The sequence below is a fragment of the Oncorhynchus masou genome, chromosome 5, assembly GCF_036934945.1.
Source record: "Oncorhynchus masou masou isolate Uvic2021 chromosome 5, UVic_Omas_1.1, whole genome shotgun sequence".
NCBI classification, from domain to species: Eukaryota; Metazoa; Chordata; class Actinopteri; order Salmoniformes; family Salmonidae; genus Oncorhynchus; species Oncorhynchus masou.
Genome location: NC_088216.1, coordinates 52,514,159 through 52,539,285, shown reverse-complemented (window position 1 = coordinate 52,539,285; position 25,127 = coordinate 52,514,159). Strand labels below are relative to the sequence as shown.

The window sequence follows — 25,127 nt, the reverse complement described above, 5'->3', positions numbered from 1 at the left end:
AGGACCTGAGCCCTAAGACCATGCCTCAGGACGACCTGACATGACTCCTTGCTGTCGCCAGTCCACCTGGCAGTGCTGCTGCTCCAGTTTCAACTGTTCTGCCTGTGATTATTATTATTTGACCATGCTGGTCATTTATGAACATTTGAACATCTTGGCCATGTTCTGTTATAATCTCCACCCGGCACAGCCAGAAGAGGACTGGCCACCCCATATAGCCTGGTTCCTCTCTAGGTTTCTTCCTAGGTTTTGGCCTTTCTATGGAGTTTTTCCTAGCCACCGTGCTTCTACACCTGCATTGCTTGCTGTTTGGGGTTTTAGGCTGGGTTTCTGTACAGCACTTTGAGATATCAGCTGATGTACGAAGGGCTATATAAATAAATTTGATTTGACCATTTAGCTATGAATTTTAAGACCCCTTAAGGTATTAAAAAAATACATGCAAAAATGATTGGATAAAACATTGAATTTGGTATTACTGCTATTAGCCAATAGAAACACATTGAATAACATTCACTACATGGAACAACAGATAGTCCCAAAACTTTGAAAGGAAGTTTGTTCTGAAGTGTCAGTCCTATATCTGAGAGATGAAAGAAAGCTCAGTGACCTGATTCACAAAACCCTTCTTACACAAAAAGTTAAGAAGCTTCTTAAGAAAAAAATTAAGAAGTTCCCAAGTGCAATTTCTCAACAATATCTTGTGATTATCTTACGAACTTCTCAAATATCTTTAAAAAACTTCTTAAGATGTTTGTTGCTAGGCAGCTGTTTTAGATATCTATCTATATTATTATCTATCTAGCTAACAATGGCAATATTGTTCGCATATTTTTTACTAAGATTACGGTTCTAAAACATGTTCTTGTGTTTAAAATAATAAATACTGAAACTTTCAGATGAAGTTTGAGTGAATTAAACATGTTCCATTGCTTTCATGAGCTTTTTCTCTCATTGCCCTGAGTTTAAGACAAGGGTTTAGCTGTCTTGGAATCAAGAACTTTATTTTCAAGAATCTAATTTCTTCTTAACTTTTTGCTTAAGGAGAAGCATAAGAATGAGCGCAATACAATTTCCAATAACCTTTTAGAGGAATAGTAACTTTGCTTATCTTTCTTGTTAAGTCTATTGTTAAGATATCAGTTAATTAAGAATACATTTATTCTTAAGAAGTTTTTGTGAATCTGTGCCCAGGAAACCATTTTTATTTAATTCTTTAATGTATTTATTCCCTTATTTTAGGCACTAAACTATCTCCATATATATACTTCCATTATTTTTTTAAATGGTACCGGGGACCTTCAGAAGAGTCTTGTGAGGCTTGTGGGCGAGTCCTAGAGCAAAACGGAGAATGCCATCGTGTTTGAGTCTCATCTTTCAATATAGTGGTAGGCCAAACCGTTCGGACGCTACAGACGTTTTTGTGAGAAGACCAATTTTCAGGATGTCTCATGGTCTGACAAACACTGCTCTAGCTCTGCCACCTTTGACCACAGGCGAGAAGGGCTAAAACGGCGGATGTGGTGGATTGAGACGCAGCCCAGATATTTCTAGCATAAACAGACTGATTTTAATTGGGATTTTTGTATTACATTAATTAGATTTCCACTGGGCCAAAGAAATTGTAGAAGTAAAAATAAACACAAAAAAAACAGAACCACAATCTCAGTGGAATGCTTTAAAATAATTTATTAGGAATTTTAAAATGGACATTTCCAGAGGAGAAAAGAAAGAAAAAAGGAAATACAATAAGATAAAGCGGGTGGGGAACAGTCCAAATAAAAGTTTAGTTACAGTGTTGGTCAAGACCTTGAACTTGGAGCTTTAACAACCAAGGCCTTGCCCCTTTTCCGACCCTGAAGAAAGCGTCAACATAAACAAACAAAAACACCAGCATCTTAAACATCACTGAATCATTATTGTGCACCGGGAACGAAATCGGACAAGAGAAAAATATAATTTCCTTTTTGTTCTTAAAAAAAGTCTTAATGCCATGGAATTATCCATACTCCCATTGCCATTAATAGCAGTATTAATATTCCTAAAATAAAAAACAACGTATTGCTTTTTGAAAGTTAGAAAGTTACAGTGTTCGTGTCCAGCAGTAGTTTTGTGTAGTGCCCCAGCCAGTTCGAAAAGGGCAATACCAGCCAGTATAAAATGGGAGATTCTTGTTCATGTTTAGTGGAAGACTTTGTGGAAAATCAACAAAATTCATTTGATTTTCATTGAAATAGCTCTGTCAAAAGAAAGGGGACAATTCCACTATGTCTCCTCCTCCATTCCAGCTACTGGTCTGTGTATAACTCTTTTCTGTACTGACTGGGACAGAGGCTGCGTTCCATTTCAGTTTACCTAGCCCCTAGTCCCTAGATCTGAAAGGACACATAGGATACGTGGTGTTAGACCAAAATGGAACCAGCCAAACATTTCAGTACCAAAATGGCAGTCAAAAAATGCATGTCATGTCAACTTTCGAATCTAGCTAATTCCATACGTCAAGCTCACTATTGTGCGCGCACACATCACACACAAACAATCACACCTTCACACATAATGACACAATCACCTTCTAAGGTCATCAGAAGACAAATACAACCATGATGTAACCGTTTTTTTAAGAGTCAATTGCTTTGTTAAATATGTCCTTCATTTGTTTCTACGGTCCGTATGACCGTACATAGAACAGCAAGAAAGAAACAAGAAACAAAATAAAACATAATGAAGGAAAATAGAGCAAAAATATATATACTTTCCCCCCAAAAAAGTTGTATTAAATCCCACCCAATCCCCCTTAACCCCGACCATGCACCCTCAACATAGCCAATTAAAAATCGTCAGGGCCTCACTTCAGTTTTTCCTTATCTCTCAGGGATACATGGATGTCAGGTCCATAGAAATAAAATGACTAGAACAGGAACCCCCATTCAAGTAACAATATTTCTATGGTTATGTCACTTGGTAAGACTGTGCCTTTAAGGGGTCCAATTCAATAGAAATCAGTTACTGGCATGTTCACAGTAAGAAACTAAATGAAAGGAAAGGGACTCAACTGTGTGAGAATTCAAGCATGTTCTCTTTTTGATACCAATATCTAATGAAAAGGGTCCTATCATTTCGTCTTATTTACAAATATCATCTAGTCCTCAACCCTGCTAATGCATGTTGTTGGCCTAAACACCAAACAAATGCTGAGGGGATAGCCACTTTCAAATAGAAAATGACCTGCCACTGTACAACACATTTGTTGTAGTAGTTAAGCAGACTTCCAGTTAAATTGGCGCCAAACGATTAATAGTAACCCCGCCTGCTGATCAAAGTTCAACATCCCCTCCCTCCTCCCCTACACCAACCTTCATCCTCCCCTACTTCACCCTCCCCTCAAAATCTATATACAATATTTTACAGGAAGAAAATAAAACATTCCTTTCAAAACCAATTACGGAAGAAAATATCTAACCGATTATCATCATTATTATCATTGTGTTCAATATTACAAATGTTTTGTTTTAAAAACTATCAAAATATACATTTTAGTTTTCTTTTCATGTTTTCTGTGACACGTTTGTTAAAAATGGAAATTACATAATTTTTGTTCTTCCTCTGTTTAAATGGGTTAGGTACCCCTTTTGACAAGGAGACCCCATCCCACACACCAGTTCATCACTCTCTAATCATCTCTCCTCCTCCATCTCACCTCAGTAATACATTAAAGGGAGGTCAACGGAACAGACAATACATCAAAACATTGCGATTAAATAAAAAAAATCCTCAAATATAAAGCAAAACATATCTGACAGAATCTGTGTTTGCCTTGAGCGTAACCCACAAATGTTATTTTCTCACTTATTTATCTGCCAGAGCGATATTTAAAAAAAGAAACAGCATTGGAATCTAATTAAATAAACCTACGTGAAGGTAAAGGATAGGAGAAACAAGGGATTGAGAAGAGGGAGTGATATTAGTACAGGAAAACAGGATACAGAAAAAAAAAATAAAAGATCTTCAGTCAGTGGGTGGAGTCAGGGGGAGCCAGGGGGTGCGGGGTTTGAACTGTGGCCGCCAATCGGATTGTGCCATGGGTAGGCACACAGCAGTTTGATTGGCTCGTCAGCAGAAGGGACCTCCTCCCGTGCCCGGTGATTTGCTAAATCTGCTCAGTGGTAACCGTTGGTGAAGGCAGTAGCGATAAGAGGACCCTGGGAAAAAAAAGACACACTGACGATTAGAGACAGAGCAGCTGGTAGATAGTTTGAAATGAAGAAAGGATATGGTTTACAAAATTGCCAACATTTGATTGATTTGTCATTATATAATTTACTCTTCCATATTAAAAACTGGTAAACAAATCCCTGGTTTCCCCTAGCATCAGATACATGCCACCTAGCAGGCTCCTTTAGCTGACACTTATAGATCCCTCTTCACGATATTCCAACCATGGGTCATATTCATTAGGCACCAAAAGCAAGAAAACAAACTAAACCTGGGAGAGACTACTCAAATTTCCGTTGTGAAACATGATAGTGACGTACCCCAAGACCGTGGCCGAATCCTGAGTTGGGGCCGGGACTGGCTGCACTGAGATAGCTGCTGAGTGCTGAGTCCTGACTGGCTGCCGCATACAGATCAGCCATTGGCCCAGGGCTGCTGGTGCCCAGGTAGCCTGCGTTACGTGACTGGGTGGAACCTGAGAGCGAGAGAGATGGAGAGAGACAGAGCGAGAGAGTGACAGTCAATCAGACAGTCAATCAGTCAGTCACATACACATAGACAACTGACAGGCAGAATGATGAAGGATAATTATCTACCTCTCATAGCCGCTGCTGCTGCTGCTGCCATTGGTCCATAGGCTGACAGTGGAATGGCTGAGGGACAGAGGGACAATTTCAGATGTCTTCTTTTACCTATACGTCGCCTTACAAAACAGTGTTTGGCAGTGTGTAAATTAAGTTTGGCAAACATCTCATTGCCAGGTAGTTTCCCTTTTTTCTGCCCAATTTCAATCTAGACTCATCATTGCAACTCCCCAACGGGCTTGGGAGGTTAAGGTCAAGTAATGCGTCTTCCCGAAACATGACCTGCCTAACCGTGCATTTTAACACACGCCTGCTTAAGCCGGAAGCCAGCCACACCAATGTGTCAGAGGAAACACCGTTCACCTGACGACCGAGGTCAGCTTGCAGGCGCCCGGCCTGCCACAAGGAGTCGCTAGAGTACGGTGAGCCAAGTAAGACACCCACGACCAAACCCTCCCCTAACCCATACAACACAGGGCCAATTGCACGCCACCCTATTGGACTCCCGTTCACGGCCGGTTGTGATACAGCCCGGGATCTAACCCGGGTCTGTAGTGACACCTCTAGCACGGCGATGCAGTGCCTTAGACCGTTGCGCCACTCGGAAGGCCGGTAGTTTACAGTTTTAAAGATGGTGAAACCGTGTCCAAAATATCCAAGCGTAACATTATTCGGGTCAATTTCATGATTCATCAAAAACATAAAAAAAAAAAATCAAAGTTAGGATTGAACCCTTCCAGATTGGAAAAAGGAGGGCCATTACACCATTCCGCCACAGGTTGGCAATGTTGCCTTATAAAGAGAGAGATTGTGAGCTACCTGTAGATCTTAGAGGAGTGACTGACCTGTGAGCTCAGAGGGGTGGGATGATGTCAGAAGGGTGGTCCTCTCTAAATGGAATTCTAGAACAGAAATGTCAAGAGAGCGCTTTTTTTTAATACCAACACCATCCACGTGCCAATCGACACACACACTCACACTCACATGTGCACACACAGGCAGCAATTTAGAATAAGTATGAGAGACTACAGGGGAGAAGGGTGGTAGGGGAAGGAGAGAAAGGAGGCGCAGTGGGGTCAGAGTTGAAGAAAGAGAAAACGGGGAGATTAAAGTGCAGCAGAGATGATTTCTCACATGAGAGGGGAGGGGAAGTAGAGAAAAGGACTGGGGAGAGGAGGAGGACATCAAAACCAAAATACAACTCTACAAGCAGCCAGACTCTGCCATATGCGTTTATACATGGAGTAAAACGTGTAGGCATGTCTGTGTGTTTGGCACCTAGCGTAAAACTAACATCAGTATGTATCTGACATGATTACTAGGCCAATGCATTGTTTCTGTTGTCAAACCTAGTTCTTTGGATAATTAACAGACTCAAGTCGTCTGTACGTCTGTAACTCATACTCTACATAAATAAGTGTGACAGAGAGAGCGATTCTCATATACCAGGGAACTGGTAGGTGTATCCAGGCGTGATGCTAGGGTAGCCACGGCTAGCGTACGTAGCTGCTTGGAAGCCTGGGTAGCCTGTGAAGAGAGACAAATAAATACCCATCGGGATACAGCTGAACACGGTTGAAGGAGACGATTCTATTGCATTCATATTAGACCTCATGTAGCATGTAGCAACTAGCACCATAACTCAGTACCATGCTGTTGCCATAACTGACCTGTAGGCGGAGCAAGATACTATGACTTCACTGCGGGCCATAGCCTACTTGAATTCCACTGAAACACATCCCCCTCTACATCTCCTCCCATCTCTTCAGCCCTGCTCTCCAATTCTGGCCACAAATTCATAGAGCGTCTCTGAGTAGGTCTCCCCTGTTATATACTGTAGATCATATTCATTGTTAAAAAGGCAAAACTGATCCTAGACCAGCACCCTTATTCTGAGAAGCTTTTTTTTTGTGGTTCCAGAGTGTTTAGAGGCAGCTAAATGACAGCGTTATTGTTCTTACCCAGCATGCCGATCCCCAGCATGAAGGCGTCCATGCCGTAGGGCATCACCCTGGCACGACCTCGAGCCGTACCCGTCGGTGACATCACTTCCTTGGGCTGGGCTTTCTTGCACTCCACCTGGAGTGGAATGCAAATGGTTTGAAATATTCTGCACATAGACACACACACTCCTCACTATCAACACTGACGCACATACACACATGGCCTGCCTACATACCATTTTGTTGTTGATTTCGTGGAAATGGATCTCACACACTTTCTCCACCATGTCTTCATTCTCGAAGGTCACAAAGCCGAAACCTGACGGACACAGGAACACAGACTGATTTACTTTCCACTATGGCCATTTGTTTCCATTTTCTATGAAACTGAATGCAATCATGACTTCACATGTCCAGTTCTTCCAGGTTAGGGGTCACCAAGGAAGAAAAGGAGATGAGGGAAGGAGGCGAGGAAAGAAACTAATGATTGGGACACAACCCATGTTTAATACTCACTCTGTCCTCTTTCCTATCCTCATATCCTGTACACTTCTTTCCCCCATCCTTCTCTCCCTCAAATCATATTATATTTAAAAAAATTGCTTTCATCTGTTCAATCCCTTTCAGATGACAGAACATGAAGGTAGCAGAGACTCCATCAAAGTATTGAGACTCACCTGGTCTCTCCCCCTTTCTCTCCCTACTCCATTACATGTTCCTTCTCCCTTCCCTCCCCCACACCTCAAGAGGCTGTGAGGGGATTTAGCCGGGTTTGCGTGCCCTAACTGTCAATCTGTCGTCGTGGTAAAGGGGGATGGGGTAGAGTATTAGCTAAGGTTTTAGCCTGAGCCCCGATTAAACGAGCTGACCAATTAACCCTTCTCGCCTTCCTTTACTTGTTCCTCCCTGACTGATTCACACTATAGGGCCGACCCAAACTGTACTCCATTGGCTCAGATACTTTGTTTTCACATGGTCCTTTCCAGCATGGTTCCAACAACTATGGCCTAACCAGCTCAGCCCAGTACAGCTCCCGCCCATTAAAATACTGTGTATCGGCATGAGTGTGTGTTTGTCTAAATAATGTGTGAGAGTCTGATAATGTGTGTTAATGTATGTCATTTGTTTCCGCATAACATTATTTACACTACAAATCAATGTGTGCTATGCTGCCATTCCATGCATGGCTGAACCAAGGATCAGGCTCTTCAATACCTTCTCAATGCAAGAGGTTTACTTTTGCACCAACAAACCAGCTAGTATGGTCTGCCAACTGATCTGAGAGAAGATTATCACAATGATTTTTGTGTGTGTGTGTGTGTGTGTGTGTGTGTATGTGAGTGTGTGTCGACTGGTGTTTCGTGGCAATACCTCTGTGTCTGTTGGTGGTTTTGTCGAACATGAGCATGGCGTCATCGACCTATGAGGGAGAGAGCGATAGAGAGAGAGAGAGAGGTAGAGAGACAGAGAGAGATGAGCTTGGACAAACACACACACACAGGCCATTACACAGCATGGGGCTTCATTGTCCCTCCTTCAGGTCCTGTGCTTTGGAGCAAGAGAGGAGAGGGGGCTAACAGATGGAGAAAGAGGAAGGGAATGAGGGGGGTGACAGGTGACAAAGGAGGAGAGAAAGAAGGGGGTACAGGGGAGAGGAAAAAGCGTGGGAGGGAAAAGGGGAGCAAGAAGAGGCAGCCGTTCTTTCTCTGTAAAGTTAAACAGTGTTTCACTTCCCAAGTTCGAGGAGGGAATATTTTCTCTCGCTCTCTCTCGCACTCTCTATGTAAATATATATATATACACTGAGTGTACAACACATGAGGAACACCTTCCTAATATTGAGTTGCACCCCCTTTTGCCCTCAGAACAGCCTCGTTCGTCGGGGCATGGACTCTACAAGGTGTCGAAAACGTTCCATAGAGATGCTGGCCCATGTTGACTCCAATGCTGTATCAAGTTGGCTGGATGTCCTTAGGGTGGTGGACCATTCTTGATACACTGTGAAGCGTAAAAAACCCAGCAGCGTTGCAGTTCTTGACTCAAACCGGTGAGCCTGGCACCTAATACCATACCCCGTTCAAAGGCACTTAAATATTTTGTCTAGCCCATTCACCCTCTGAACGGCACACATACACCCAATCCATGTCTCAAGGCTTAAAAATCAGTCTTTAACCTGCCTTCTCCCCTTCATCTACACTGATTGAACTGGATTTAACAAGTGACATCAATAAGGGATTGTAGCTTTCACCTGGATTCACCTGGTCAGTCTATGTCATGGAAAGAGCAGGTGTTCATAATGTTTTGTGCACTCAGTGTATGTTTGGCGGGGGGGGGGGGGTAAGCTTTTGAGTCCTGTTCTCTAGCTCTTTGTTCTCCTCTCCACAAAGTTTACTATTCCCATGGAGACCCTGTAAATAATTTCAATTAGGAGAATTTACCCTCCTCTCACTACTCTCACTATGAATAGAACTACAGAGTGAAAGAACTGTGTGAGGAAGAGAGAGAGAGAAAGGGTGAAAGGGGGAATTGAGAGAGAGGGACAAAGTTGAAAAAGGACTTACTAGAGGGAGAGAAAATGGATTTTGCGTGGCGACGCAGAAAAGAGAGGAGGCGAGAGATAGTTCAGGACAGAATAAGGATGGGAGGGGGATTGTTGCATACGAAAGAGTGGGTCGAGAGTGAAAAGGATAAAAGAGTTTGGGGGAGAGAGAGAGTGAGGGTTGGATGGACAGAAAGACAGACAGAAGGAGAGGCAGGCAGGGAGAGAGAGAGAACAAAGAGAAGTGGGGGTTTTGTCAACACGCACCCCTTTCATTCTTCCTTTCCCTCCTCTTTTTCTCCCACTCTTCTCCCTGCAGCCCTATTCATGCTGACCCCACCCCCTCTTTTACTCTCCTTTGCTGGTAAGAAAGTTAGCTCAAACTCCTCTAAAAGAGGAACTGTGAAACTACTCCATGTTTTTCCAGTGAGAGACATCATCAGTATAACCATCGCTTAAGACACACAGCATGACTGCATTCCTATTTTCATTACCTATCAGCGTAATGAGACTTAACACAGGGTGAAATGTGAGTGGAGGAGAGCTCTGGACTCCAGTTTGATGTTTAACCTTTGAGATCATCTATTTGGTGTCCTAATGAAAGCGGTACATATTACTAAAGTACTGAAGTAAAAATACTTGAAAGTAGCTTTTGAGGGTATCTGTACTTAACTTTACTGTTTCTATTTTCACTGACACCCATAAGTACTTGTTACATTTTGAATGCTTAGTAGGACAGGAAAATGGTGTAATTCACACACTTATCAAGAGAACAACCCTGGTCTTCCCTACTGCCTCTGATCTGGCGGACTCACGAAACAGTGAGAGTGTTAGAGTGAGCCCCTGGCTAGCCGTAAATAAAATAAAAACAAGAAAATGGTGTCGTCTGGTTTGCTTAATATAAGGAATTTGAAATTATTTATACTTTTACTATTGACACTTAAGTATAACCAAATACTTTTAGACTTTTACTCAAGTAGGGTTTTACTGGGTGACTGTCACTTTTACTTGTCATTTTCTATTAAAGTATCCTTACTTTTACTCAAGTATGACAATCGGGTACTTTTTCCACCACTGGCAATATATTTAGTTTATTTGAATGATCTAATAAACAAAGTTTACACAAGCTGTGCTAGTGAGTGTGTGTGTCACTGCGTGTGTGCATGGAATATAGAAAAGGTCAGGGTTGGAGACCCGTTAGTCCAACAGAGCTATGATCTCGCTATGATCTCTCTCTCTCACACACACACAGCCCCCGCCCCCAGTCTACCCTCTGTCCTTCATTCAGTTTTTATCTCCCCCCTCCCACTCTTCACCCTTCCGGTCCTCCAAAGCCAATGACACAGCAAAGTCGGGACAGGGAGAGTAAGTGGACAGCTGCAGCACCAGAGACATGTTATCATAAGTGTTGTGTTACATGGTCAAGTAGGCAAGTAGACTCCAGTTAGCATTAGCGCTATTTATTCTAGACGCTAACCATTCGTTAGTATTAGGCTGACACATGAAGGTGTGAACACAAAACAGTCACCTTTACCCGTATTCAGTGAGGATGGCTAACTGTGATTTATTCTAATTCACTTGCTAGCTAACATCTTGTAAGCTTTATTGTCTTCAGTGCTAAAAAACAAAAACTACTGGGCACAAACGTCTATTCCACGTTGGTTCAACGTAATTTAATTGACATGATGTGGAAACAGCGTTGATTCAACCAGTGTGTGCCTAGTGGGAAGTGTTAGACCTACTGTTAGAGCCTCCTCGACAAAATCAATAGGGAAACAACCTGTTGTCCACTGTGTCCAGAGAAGTGTAATACAATCTGGCTGAACTATAGCGTCTTGTATTTACCTCAGCACGGCTTACACTCACGCTCGCACCTTTACAGCATGTCACATAACATTCTCATTTTGTAAAAATTGACAAGAAGCTTTTCAGGAACATTCTGAGAACATGTTCAGTCACAGAACTTTCTGGGAATGGTTTCAGAGAGCTGCTGGAAATGTAGAGACAGACAACTTTTTCCACACAGAATGTTCTGTATCCGGGAATGTTCTCTTTCCACCAATTTCAAAGAAACTGGACAAACCAATAATATTTTGCAGCCCTTTGTAAACATCCAGTGAAGAAAACTCTGTTCGCTGTTTGCTGCTACGTTGGCTACGAGACAGTACAAACCGTGACCTATTTGCAATGAACATGTGGGCTTCAATCCCTCAGTTCAAACATCCAAACACAGTCAGTGTCTAATTCACCTCAACCGTCTTCCCCTCTCACCTCTGTTTAACTCTTCCTTCGCTCTCTTTCACTCCCTCTCTCCACCCATCTCTCCAAACAGGCCGGCAGACAAAGTGTCCAGTGAAGCCCTCTAATCGCCAACTCACATGGTTGACTGGAGCCCAACTTGTTCCTTTCTGTCCTGTCCACCCTCTATCTCTCCCCTCCCTCTTTCATCCATTTTGGAAGGGTGAAGATAGGCCTATAGTTTGTTGACTCTTCGAAGTGAAGCACCACGGCTGTGTTTTTACACTGTACTTTGAGGCAGTGTTATCCAATGGCTTCCCAGTACTGTTTGGGAGAGCAAGGCTGGGAAAAGGATAGTGGGAACGTCGGGATAGAGTGCCGGGGAGCACAGCGGACCTCTGGCCGGGCACGGCAGGGGCGTAAATCGAGACTTGTCTCTGTGGGATTCTGACCTGCTTCCCAGACAAACATGGCCGCCGGTGAGCGGTGGGATCAGCTCGTTTGAGGAACCCGTGTACGGTTACATCCGGTTGGTCAATCACACCAAAGACAAAAAGGCTTTCGTTTTGCACTAGACTGACACTGATGCACATTTAAGCCCAAAAGCTCACAGAATGCTAATCTGATTTTGAAGTGTACAAAACAAAATGGTAAGAAATTGTCAGTTCTGTGTGTGTGTGTGCGTGTGCGTGTGTGTGTGTGCCGGATGGTTTCACGAGACTGCCCATTTCTAAATCAAGTGACAAACTCTCTCCAAGACACTCTGCTGTGGAAATCAAATGCTGGAAGCGCAATGTGGAAATCTGCAATGTTATAATTTGGCCCAAGCATCTCCTATGTGGGGGCTGATACTTCACAAGATCCAAGCCTCCATCAGAATTCTTTCCTCTAACCCTTTTCCTCTCCTTCTCTTACACCCAACGGTTTCTTCCTCTCTCCGCCCTCAAGGTGACATCATCAAGTCCCATTAAGGAGATGGTGATTCTGTCTTTCTAGAACGTTCTCTGTCCACTGCTGCTCAACAGTCAGGACACACTGTTTTAAGTCAGTGAATGTTAGACCTGTGTGACTGCCCGACCAGTACGTGCATTTGTGTTTATGTGTATAAGCCTCACACACATTACATATATTTATTTTTTTCCGAGTAGATTGCTAAATTACCAAGGGACAAAGGCTAAAAGCAGGTCACCAAGGCAACAGGCTGAGAGGGATGCAGTGGATAAGAGTGTGTTTTGGGATGGGGGGACAACGAACTGAGGTTGGTTGTGTGTGTGCGGGGGGGGGATCTTGTGGCAAGAGCAGCTGTTGCATTAGATTAGTTCAGAATTAGAGACCCCCCCTCTTCCTCCTCCTCCTCCCCTTCGCCAATGTCCTCCCTCCCTAACTACACCTCTCTTCTAGGTCAAACTTCTTCACTCGTTCTCTCCCTAATACCCCTCCCTTGAAGAAAAAACCCTCCTATTTTCCTCTTCCCATTGATTCCAGACAGTTTGTCAACTTTTGGGGGGGTCAGTTCAGATCTTCATCCCGTTACAATACCTTTTCTTCTGACATTACATTTCCCCCCTTCGCAGTTCTACGAGTTGGTTCTTCTCATTCTCATGCATTCCTCTTCTCCCCTGCAGTTTGAAAACACTTCCCTTCCCGAGTACACCTCTCTCTCTCTCTCTCTCTCTCTCTCTCTCTCTCTCTCTCTCTCTCTCTCTCCAGGAGGTGCCTCTTCACTCTCTTCACCCCTCTTTCTCCCCCCTTCCCTCTTTCTCTCTTTTAAGCCATCCCTCTGTCATCCCAGCATGCGTTTGCCTTTCACTGCATTTCATTCAAATAGGCTTAACTGGCTTGAAGAAAGATGGAACAGACGAAGCAACTCAAACAACAGCAACGGGAGCAAAATGGAAGACAGAAATGCTAATATCGATTAGAACTAATGCTGTTGTGTTCCCTCCCTCTTTCCCTCTCTCCTTCACCCCTTTCAACTGGTCTCTGAAATTAGCCACGCTTACCGTGTCTCTTACCCAAATGTGGAATGAGAGAAACAGAAAGAGAAAAGAGAGAGAGAGAGAGAGAAACAGGGAGACAAATAGGCTGAGAAAACATGAGGGAAAATTGAATGAAAAAACCGAGGGCACTTAGAGAAACTTTGTCTGAAGTTGATCTTGGCAAAATGGAGAACAGCTCCTGATTCGAGATATAGAGTACATGTAATGTCATTTGCAGCAACAGCATGTCAACAAACGTGTCTGAACACAGTGCTTCATTTACCTTTCCAAACTGGTCAAAGTATTGCTTGACGTCTTCGATGGTTGTGTTCACTGAGAGGCCTCCCACAAAGATCTTCTTTGTCCTGGTCACCAACTAACAACACAAAGAAAGAGTACACACGGTCATTAATACACAACACATTGAAAAGGCTAGATGACTTAAGATAGTACTGTTAAGCAGTACAAATATATATATTATTTTTATTTAACCTTTATTGAACTAGGCAAGTCAGTTCAGAACAAAATATTATTTACAATGATGGCCTACTTGTAAAGCCCCCCTGGCCAAACCCTCCCCTAACCTGGGCCAATTGTGCGGCGCCCTATGGGACTCCCGATCACGGCCACTTGTAATACAGCCCGGGATCGAACCCGGGTCTGTAGTGACACCTCGAGCACTGCAATGCAGTGCCTTAGACCCCTGCACCATTAGGGAGCTAGGGAGGGGGTTGCCAGCCACTCGGAACCACATAGTACAGCAATAACACAATTTATTTCAATGTAAATACAAAATGTGACTCTGCATGAAGACTTAATATTAAGACTGTGTGCGTATGTATGTGTGTCTTTAGGCTGGCAGAGCCCCCCCCCCCCCCTTATGTATAGGGGTAGTATAGTAGTCGGCTGAGGGTGGGGTGGATTCCTGCACTTGTTGCCCTAAACCTGGTGCGGCAGGCGGGTCTCCCGTGATAGGACATGACGGCTGTGACGTCACTTTGGCTTCCAGGGTTAAACCCCATTAAGGATGAGAACTCACCTTGGGTTGGGCTCTACGAGGAAATGCCACCTTGGGATCAATCTGGAGAGAGGGGAGACAGAGAGTGAGAGAGAGAGTGAGAGTTAGAAACTGGTGGACAAAAACATTTGGAGACCATATTACCACTCACGAGTAATGGTGACTCACAGTTCAAGGCAATGGACCACAAACTTTAAGGATACAAACTTTTCCGGTATTTGAGAGGTATTACATTCCATTTCTATGACAGCCCCCAAACCTGTGATACACTGGAAACATATTACTTTCTCCAATGCAGTGGCAGACTACATACCACTAGCCTGGTCCCAGATCTGTTTATTCTGTCTTGCCAAGTCCTATGGTCAGACTATATGAGTTGGAAAGACAGCACAGACAGACCTGGGACCAGGCTAGCATATCGCTGTATAATTGCAGCACAACAACACTTTAAATTCATACAGTATATCAAGGAATAGACTCATGTCGACACTGATATTCACAGGCACTGTAATTCCAACGGGAGAAAAAAAGCTTCTGTGCACAGCATTGTAAGCCATGGAGGATTTGCATAAAGGCTCAGGTTTCTCACGTGTCTTTCTAGTCAAATCATGGTCCGCGGTCTTGGAGGCTCAGCTGGTATAAACATGGCTCAAACAACGCCAGGGTTGTGGGTTCGATTCCTGCCGGGGTTACATACTGTATACTAAAAGCTATGTACTTACTGTGCTGTAAGTCACTTTGAATAAAAGCATCTGCTAAATGACATATAGCATTTATTATATATTATGGTGACAAGCTGAGGAGCAGCAATGGCTGCTGTTTGAGTGAGACGGAAGAGACTCCTCCTCACCCCACGGTGTTGGACGGAGAGGAGGACTGTCCTCTCCAGCTGGCTTCAGAGTTGACGAAGGAAGGTGACTACAGAGAGTGGAACAACAGCTCGATTGTTAAGCACCTGGGCACCTTTTGGACTCTGTCTCTTGTTTACTCCAAATGCTGGGACGAAACCATGAACTCAACTGATTACCTCATCCTTGTCACCCAATACATGTGTCTATAATGACACTGATTGGGTCAAACAAGAGCCCGAGCATCCCAGTAGTTAAGTGGCATTTTATTTTTCAAAATATTCCTGTCAAGTGCGCTCATGTCCCCTCTACTGCTCAGAAATCAGTAAAATAAAGCATGTTTGTCACAAAGATAGAAAAACACAACAAAGAGCCAAGGACCAACACCCCTAAGTCTATTTTGGACAAAGTTTTGACTACTACAGTAGAGTGCTATAGGCTACATCATGCCATGCGGTTTAGTATCATCACATTATGAAGTAACAACGGGGTACAGATCTACAGCACTGAGAACAGACCGTAGTAAACAGCAGCACAGGTACAGATAGTACAGTGAGCGTAGGCCTACACTACGGTCTCTATGGAAGACTCAGCATGCTACTCTTTTACTTCAGCCCAAATGGGCGTATTCCACAAACCAGGAGCAATGAGCCAGCTAACGTTCATAAATATTCAGAAACAACTCGGAATGTCCTTGACCGCGGAAGAACGCCTTAAAATGGCATATGGTATAACTGACTTTTAATAACTCGTATTCAACACTCTTTCTTCATAATAACTGATATTAATACCGTTATAATGGAGTGTTTATAAATGTTAGCCGGCTGACTTGTTCATGCTGCCTTGTGACATACAACCCTGATGGGTTTTAGAGAGCAGAGGAGGATCCCATCAAGCCAGAGCCTATTGGTTTAGTTGTTTGTGTTAAGACAAGACTAGACTACATCCGATAGTCACCTCAAACTGCCAAACCCATCCAGACATGTTTAAAACTGAAACAAACAAGCAAAGTGAAGGCATTACAAATCATCATTAGCACATGGTCGCCAACACGTCGCAAAGCAGAGAACCTAAAAAATCGTAATCTTACAACGTTCACATTATACTCTCACAGCACTTCTGTTAGGCTACACTTTTGGTTTCTTTAGTTTTTTTAAATGTATTTTCATTGTGTGTATGTGCGGGTTTTAAGGAAAAGGAATGGGGGAAGAGGTTGAATGAGCAAGAAAGAAAGAATGAACTAAATAAAGACATAGTGAAGACATAACTAAATCAAAGAGAGGAGTTTGATTAAGTGAAGGAGAGGGCGAAAAAGAAGCAAAGAGAGAAGGAGCTAGGTCTAGACCGAGGGAGACGGCGAAAGATGGAGTGAGAGAGGAGAGAGAGAGAGAGTGGCTATTCATTGTAAAACAAAAACTCCACATGAGAAAATGGGCCGCCCATTTGTGAGCAGGGAGTCCTGGCCCAGCGGGCAGCCCCTCTGATTTCATTAATTAACAGGACAAAAGGGGACAAAACAGATGGACCCGCAGAGGAACAGGGGCTCGGCCAACTACTCCCCACTCACACACCCTTATCGTGCGGTTAAACACATAAAACACACACACGCACAACATGCGCTGATTTTACTAACACATTCACTCAATAAAAATAATGTGGCCAGGAAAACACAAACAGTTGACGAAAGTGTGCTATTCTATCCTATCCTAATTCAAAACTTTATAAAATACACCTGTTTAGAAGCAACCATACTAAGAAGTTTGGAAGGTAGCGAGGCAGGCATGTCACTTTGTGGGCGGCAATTTGATTTGGGTCTGGGCCATTGGGGTCAATCTGCACAGCTGAACAATTGCAGAGTAATTAGTTAACGAAGTCCACTAATGAGGCCCCCTACTCTACACAGTCTTGGCTAGGACAACCAATGTGTTTGTGCATGTACGTGTGTGCGACTTATCACTTCCTTCAGGAGGGCAGGTACACACTCAGGGATGAGGCTTTACTTCGGAATCGCAATCCAGTTTGTTTCCTTCAATCGGATTAGGTGCCTTTGAGATCCATACTAATTACAGACGTAGTTTCTTAATTTGATCACCCTGTTGAAGGGGAACCTTCCTGCTGCAATGCAGGAAATGTAAAACTTGTAGTGTATTTGATGTTTAAAAATACTTTATTTTCTCTTACGAAAAATGTATCAACCTCTACAAAAAAATGTCCATTAATTAGAATTAAAATAATGCCAGATTTTCTGTGTCTGCAGGATTATTTTCTTGCTGTAGCAAACTGGCTCAAATTAAGATCCTACACCTGTACAGACCAGGGCTGGGACTCTCTTGCTTTTCCCTTCCATCTTCCCCTCCACCCCCTCTTGTCTCCTCTGCCCCTGTCAGCACCAGAGAGCTAATCTCGATAGAGCCATGACCTGGGACAGTGCTAGCTGCTAATGCTAACCTGGTTCCCAACCCATACGGAGTCCAATCAATATTCAGTCCGTGAACAGACAAACAATCAAATTCAATGATCAGATTTGAATCGTTGCGATGTGTGGATTTTGTTGGCGTGCTAAATTTCTATTCTTGCTCTTGAGTCTGGTGATGAGTTTTCCATTATGAAAAAATATATATATATTCTCGGTGAGCCATTTAGCATTGCTGCTAACTAACTTTGACCAGGCCTAGCACGGTTAACAAGGCCTGTGGTTTCACTAAACTGCTCTATAATTGCTAATTATCAGTAAACTGCCTATTCATGTACAGTACCAGACAAAGGTTTGGACACACCTACTCATGGGTTTTTCTTTTTACTATTTTCTACATTATAGAATAACAGTGAAAACATCAGAACTAAATAACACAATTGGAATCATGTGGAAACCAAAAAACTATTAAACAAACTTTTTTTGTTTATATGTCAGATTCTTCAAAGTAGCCACCCTTTGCCCTGATGACAGCTTTGCACACTCTTGGCATTCTCTCAACCAGCTTCATGACCTAATCATCTGGAATGCATTTAAATTAACAGGTGTGCCTTGTTAAAAGTTAATTTGTGGAATTTCTTTCCTTCTCAATGGGTTTAAGCCAATCAATTGTGTTGTGACAAGGTAGGGGTGATATACAAGGGAGAGCCCAATATGGTAAAAGACCAAGTCCAGATTATGACAAGAACAGCTCAAATAAGCAAAGACAAAGAACAGTCCATCATTACTTTAAGACATAAAGGTCAGTCAATGCGGAACATTTAAATAACTTTGAAAGTTTCTTCAAGTGCAGTCGCAAAAACCATCAAGTGCTATGATGAAACTGGCTCTCATGAGGACCGACACAGGAAAGCAAGACCCAGAGTTACCTCTGCGGCAGAAGATACGTTTATTAGAGTTACCAGACTCATAAATTGCAGCCCAAATAAATGCTTCACAGAGTTCAAGTAACAGACACATCTCAACATCAACTGTTTAGAGGAGACTGCATGAATCAGGCCTTCATGGTCAAATTGCTGCAAAGAAACCACTACTAAAGGACACAAATAATAAGAAGAGACATGCTTGGACCAAGAAACACAAACAATGGACATTAGTCCGGTGGAAATCTGTCCGATTTTGGTTCCAACCGCCGTGTCTTTGTGATATGCAGAGTAGAGTAGGTGAACGGATGATCTCCGCATGTGTGGTTCCCACCGTGAAGCATGGAAGAGGAGGTGTGGAGGTGCTTTGCTGGTGACACTGTCTGGGATTTATTCAGAATTCAAGGCACACTTAAGCAGCATGGCTACCACAACATTCTGCAGTGATACGCCATTCCATCTGGTTTGCGTTTAGTGTGACTATCATTTGTTTTTCAACAGGACAATGACCCAACACACCTCCAGGCTGTATAAGGGCTATTCAACCAAGAAGGAGATTGATAGAGTGCTGCATTAGATGACCTGGCCGCCACAATCACCCGACTTCAACCCAATTTAGATGGTTTTGGATGAGTTGGATCAGAGTGATGGAAAAGCAGTCAACAAGTGCTCAGCATATGTGGGAATTTCTTCAAGACTATTAGAAAAGCATTCCAGGTGAAACTGGTTGAGAGAATGCCAGAGTGTGCAAAGCTGTCGCCAAGGCAAAGGGTGACTACTTTGAAGAATCTAAAAGCAACAAAAAAAAATCGTTTTTTTTAATTGGTTATGACACGATTCCATATGTGTTATTTCGTAGTTTTGACGTCTTCACAATTATTCTACAACATAGAATAGTAAAAATAAAGAGAAACCCTTGAATGAGTAGGTGTGTCCAAACTTTTGGCTGGTACTTTATGTATGAAAATAAGTAAATACATGTATGTATAAAGCAATATTACACAGGCCAGTAATCTGCCTCAAGCATAACCAACATTATCATGTATTAATCTAATGCAATGGTTAACTATGTACATATAATAACGTTCATGAGCAGTTTATGACTAGACCTTCAAACAAAATAATGAGTGTAACCAAAGATCTTTCTCACTGTTCTTGAGGTATATTCAATGCAGCAACACTAACATACCCAATCAACTGATTGGTAGAATTGGCTATGTTGGGCTAGAACAAAAAATATGATAAATTCTAAATAATTTGTGTAGGCTTGGAATGTGACTGCGTGGATAGGAAATCCATTCAATCCAAACTCACTTTGTACTAGTGACACTGATTTGATGTGATAAAGCCTATTAGTAATAGACTAGATTTGTTTTGCATAGACAAAATGGAACCAGGGTCGAGTTCATTAGGAACCAATTGGAAGAAAACTGACTGAAATGGGGAGGGACTACCTGGACTATTCCAATAAGAAATACAAATGTTCCATAGCAAAAAAAATAAAAAAAATGTTCAATCCACTGCGTGCCCTAATGAACACGACCCTGGATTGTTCTAGACCAGACGAAGCACTACATCACACTGCTGCCATGTGGTGAAGGCCTCTGAAGCAGCCAAACAAGTAGAACTCTGTCTTCATGCTCAAGCAACATTACCAATCTGCCTCACTCATAAAAAAGCATTACATTGGTCAATACTGTCATTGTCAATAACAACATGAAAGTTGTCTAGATGTTGGTTCCTGAGGGCCGAAGGCCTAACTTGAGATATGGGCGAGTAACTCAAATTTTCACGCAAATTTCCCCGTGTCATCCCTGCATAATTTAATCAAATATGTTTTATCCGCACACATTCTGGCCTTATATATGATTAGACAGTGCTATATTTTCCATCCACATTACAAAAAGTAACATAGACTTTCATAATCATGTAGTTGGTAAAACAAAATAAAGCACCACTCTTCTGTTTGTCCCTAGCTCTTTGTTTTCACTGTGTCACACATTTTGTCACCGCTTTTCAGAGTGCTTACACTTGGCCCAAATTCCTACTGCCAAAACGTCTCATTTACCTTGTCCTTTCTCTCTCTCTCCGTTTCTTTCTCACCCTCCATGGGGTGAGCATGAAATTAATTCCAGAAAGGAATTTCACTCTCCTTCTCATCTCATGCTGGTCAAACAATAGCCACGACAAGGGAGAGAGAGGGGGAAACGGTTTGGATGGAGACTGTTGGGAAGGTAAAGGTTAATGAGAAAAGGAGAAGAGATGGTACAAGTGGACAGACTGAACGATGTAAATAGTCAGTGAGAGAGAAGGTGAGAGTCATTGAGAAATGAAAAAACAATTGAAGAGAAAAAAGTGAGAGATAGAAAGGGATTTGGGAACAATGACATTGAGTCCATTTTTCTTCCAAGTACACAGTACCATAATTTATCAATTGACTTACTATATGTTATGCTTCTCCAATACTTTAAAAAAAGCAGCACACTGGACCATTTCAGCACACCAAACATAACACTGTGAGCTGCAGCAAAATATTGTAATCTATCAAAATACAATGGTATTTTTCAATAACGATGTCCCTGCCTAGTCGACCATTCAACCCTATTGACCATCACACCTTTACACATGCATGCGTAGCGTACACACACATCGACATAGTGGAGGCCAGGTCCTCAAAGCTCACCTACCTCAAGATATTCAAGAATCAGACTTCTGACAATACAAGACCTACTGTAACTAGGATCCACAGATATATTCCATGACACTCTACTTCTACTGATGTCAAACCAGCTCTGAAGTGTAAAATACTAAAGGGTTACACAAAAACACATTTCCACCTTGGTCAAGCATACAAGAAAATATAAATGGTGCGATATATTTATAGGATATTTAACTTAATAGTATTTGTATCTGTCTTGAACAGGTGATACATTTGGATTAGTGGTTTAGTGAATCAAACTCAATGCCTTCAAAAACATACTTCTATGTTCTGACAATATGTTGACTATAAAACAAATTTTACTGTGATTACTCTAGAATCCAGATTGTAGCAATAACATCAGTGCATTTGCTCCTTTCTGAAACATTCTCCTATGGGTTTTATTACATCATAAAATGGGAACCACATTTAAGCGACTAATTGTAATTGAAAAACTCAAGTCCAATTCCATATAATTAAGGACCTGTAAAACAACGTACTACAATCACTGCCATTATTTAAGTTATCGCCGCAGATGCTATTGTCCATGGGTTGACTTTGCATTGTTGGTGGCAGTACATTCTGCATTCATCTTCAAATGCTAGAAGAGAGTTGTTATGGAGACATAAGTCCCACAAGGCTGTGGAGTCACCATAATATCCCCTGTGACTGATTTCTCCCAGGGCAACAGACCTGCTTCGTGTAACCAAACTAGCCTTTCCATGCTACATCCTCCCCCACTCGCTCTCACCTTTCACTGTCAAATGTTGTCCCTTTAGGGCCAGGCAGTGTGTGTGTATAACAGTACTGTGTGCGCACATATGAGAGTGTGTATTGAGGGGGTTGGGGGATGGAGACACACCCACATGGCTGACAAAGCTGTGTGCTGTAAGCTTCATCAACGATTATGTTACTCTATGTAGCATCACCGGTATGCTTCAGAGACTATAGTGTTATGCATTTAATTAGAATGACATTACCATTCAAATCAACATTCTAATTATAAGTTGTTTTTGTTTTTTTTTTAGTTATTCCATGCCGGGACTGAACTCGGGGACTAGTCGACACCAATATTCGGGTAAAACTTTTTGTTGTTGTTGAATTAACTTAATCTAAAACAGTTCTTTACTTTTGATGACCCCCTTAAAACTTAATGGTTTTACAAACGTACAACTCAACTTCTTTAATATGTTTCACAGCCCTAACGTTTTTTAACTCTTTCTTTTTGGAGTGAGAGAGAGCCTCTTCCTCCCCGTCTCGGTCCCCAGGTAATCATGGCGATGAACAGCAAGAAAGAACGCTTTCATGTCATGCACCCTAAACCAGGATTTGGTGGGAGGGGAGGAGAGGGAGGCGCCCATAGACTCTCCTAAACATTCCTACCAGGGCCAACCTTTTCATACACCACATGGTGTATAACATTATGGCATAACATGGCAGAAGAAAAAGACTTACCAAGAAAAACTGCATCCATATCAAATATAGACAATGTTATAGATGTATGCCATAACAAAATTATTTAGGACTATTATTTATAGCATGTGAACAATTTCCCCATATGCAATAATGTTGTTTGTGCATTTAGGCAAGCATAAACTTACTGTTTTAGAATCCAGCTCATGTCTGTTTTGTGCCAAAACTTTATCCACACCAGCCTGGTCTATGTATGTTACAAACCCGAATCCCCTGGGGGGAAAAAGCACAATGCATTGAATTATAATAACAGTCCGACACAACAAAACTCAACCTCTGACCGCAAAATCATGTTCTTTTTGAAAAGAAAAGAAACCCATGAGTGCGCGCCTATGATAGAGATGCTGAGGCGCGCAGCCTCCTTACCTCGATCTCTTCGTAACGGGATCTCGCATCACCATACACTCCTTCACCTCGCCGAATTTACAGAAGTATTCATTCAATCCCTCTATAAAAAATATATGGTCAAACAGTTTTCCAAAGACGACATGTCCTTTGAGTGTATACGATAATAACTGATTTAGATAAACGAAAACAGACAACGCAAATGAGCAAGACCGCGATGTTGTTCGTCTGTCGCGACGTCATTCATCGAAAACAGGATAAGGGTAGATTAAACTCTGCCTAGGTTGACAGTCCATGGCTATAATATGATGATACGACAATGTTTACTTTACAATTGTGATAACTTAGGGTATACAAATACGATGAATATAGCCAATATTTGACATCAACCTATAGGCAACACCGTTAACAAACACTGAGTTTTAGACAAACAGTATTATTTTGAATTGAATGGCGTTACTAACGCTGTAACAAGCGCAACACCGCGATATCACACACACAAAAAACACCCCAATAATTGCAAAAGCAACGAAGTTCTGCTTCAATCAAATATCAAAATAAAAAAAGTTGTTACATCGGGTAACAGACCCTCCAAATAATATACAGTGATTTCAAAATAAAGCTACATGATTTTATACTGATTTAGAACGTTAATCGCATATTGTCTAGGCTCTCTGTTTCAGCCTAGTCTAAATCATGCGTAGGCCAGGCCTACGGATTCTCGTTGAATGGAAGCTTTGATTTCGGCAGCGTATAGCCTAAACTATCAACTGTCCTTTTTTAACAAACTTACGGAAGCTTCACATAGTAAACAATGGGTTTAATTACTGTATAAATAGTATATAAGCGAGTAATAATAACAATCTATGTATTATATTTGCATCCAGGGACTTTGAAAAGTCGCTCGCGGGACAGCTCACCTTGTGTTGTCTGCCAACTGAGACCCCCGATGAACATTTTGCTGAATGGGAGATAGAGGCGAGAGTAAGTGGTGTAGAACAACATATTCCCGTAAAACAGGCATCAGAGATTAAAAACAAACTACAATTAATAGATATATATAGGCCTACAAAATAACATAAATAAAGTAAAAAGAAAATCGGCCATGTTGTGAAGGCTCGAGTGGTCAAATCGGGTCGTTATAATTCCCACGAGAAGATAATGAAACCAGCCAGTGCTCTCCAAATGGAAAGGAAAAGTTGTTGCAATCGTAGCCATCTCCTTACTCAAAAGAAAATAGCAGAAATAAACAAGAGATAGATCCTGCGCGGTTGAGCGGCAGTAATACACAGTTGAGCGGACCGCATTGGAGAGGTAGAGCACATCAGAACAAGCATGCTTGTCTTTTGTCTCCGCGCTCGGGTGGACTCCACACAAACCAAACTCCGCGGTTATCTCACATATAGAAGCAAGTAAGGCCGAGACGCAAGTGAGACGGTGTGAGAGCTTTACCAGGGGTCGTGGGGGGAGTTGTCCACGGAGGACAGGCTGATTTGGCTCCCTTCTGTATCCATTCCGTTCCTCTGTTCCCGACTATGAGGTGAGGAAAGGCAGTGAGAGTTGCAGACTCAGTGGCTGAGGGGGGTGGTTTGTCTAGAGGAGGAGGGGCGAGAGAGGACAAACACGCACACACGCACACACGCACACACACACACACACACACACACACACACACGCACACACGCAAACACAAACACAGAAAAGCAGGCCCCGCCTCTCCCTCGCTTTTCCGGTACTCCCGCCCCTCACTACACCGTCTTCTTGGCGCTCTCTTGTAGCGTTTCCCCGCTTTAGGACAATGATGTCCATAGCGGACGTTTTGTGGAAGTCTATTCTATGGGAATAAATTATTTGTAGACAGCATAGGCCTAGTAAAACAAGGTCACTGCCTTTCCTTATAATTAAGTAATTATA

At 42.4% G+C, this 25,127-nt stretch overlaps 1 protein-coding gene across 1 annotated transcript; it reads right to left on the bottom strand.

The window, feature by feature from the left end:
- Positions 1–1,669: 1,669 nt before the first annotated feature.
- On the bottom strand, positions 1,670–24,785 carry LOC135539812 (RNA-binding protein Musashi homolog 1-like). The gene is made up of 14 exons (XM_064965945.1): positions 24,666–24,785; positions 24,134–24,174; positions 23,235–23,316; positions 22,997–23,081; positions 14,535–14,576; positions 13,779–13,871; positions 8,111–8,159; positions 6,976–7,058; positions 6,758–6,875; positions 6,243–6,323; positions 5,642–5,698; positions 4,809–4,865; positions 4,533–4,687; positions 1,670–4,199 (listed from the first exon to the last, which is right to left on the bottom strand). The coding sequence occupies exons 1-14, from the start codon at positions 24,725–24,727 to the stop codon at positions 4,158–4,160; spliced, it is 1,047 nt and encodes a 348-aa protein (XP_064822017.1). The 5' UTR covers positions 24,728–24,785; the 3' UTR covers positions 1,670–4,157.
- Between the last annotated feature and the right edge of the window lie 342 nt (positions 24,786–25,127).

Coding starts and splice junctions, on each gene's coding strand:
- LOC135539812 (XM_064965945.1), bottom strand. CDS start 24,727: ATGGATACAGAAGGGAGCCAAATCAGCCTGTCCTCCGTGGACAACTCC. Junction 24,175..24,665: donor AACTCCCCCCACGACCCCTG/GTAAAGCTCTCA, acceptor TCTCCCATTCAG/CAAAATGTTCATCGGGGGTC. Junction 6,324..6,757: donor GCTGGGGATCGGCATGCTGG/GTAAGAACAATA, acceptor CTCTCTTCACAG/GCTACCCAGGCTTCCAAGCA.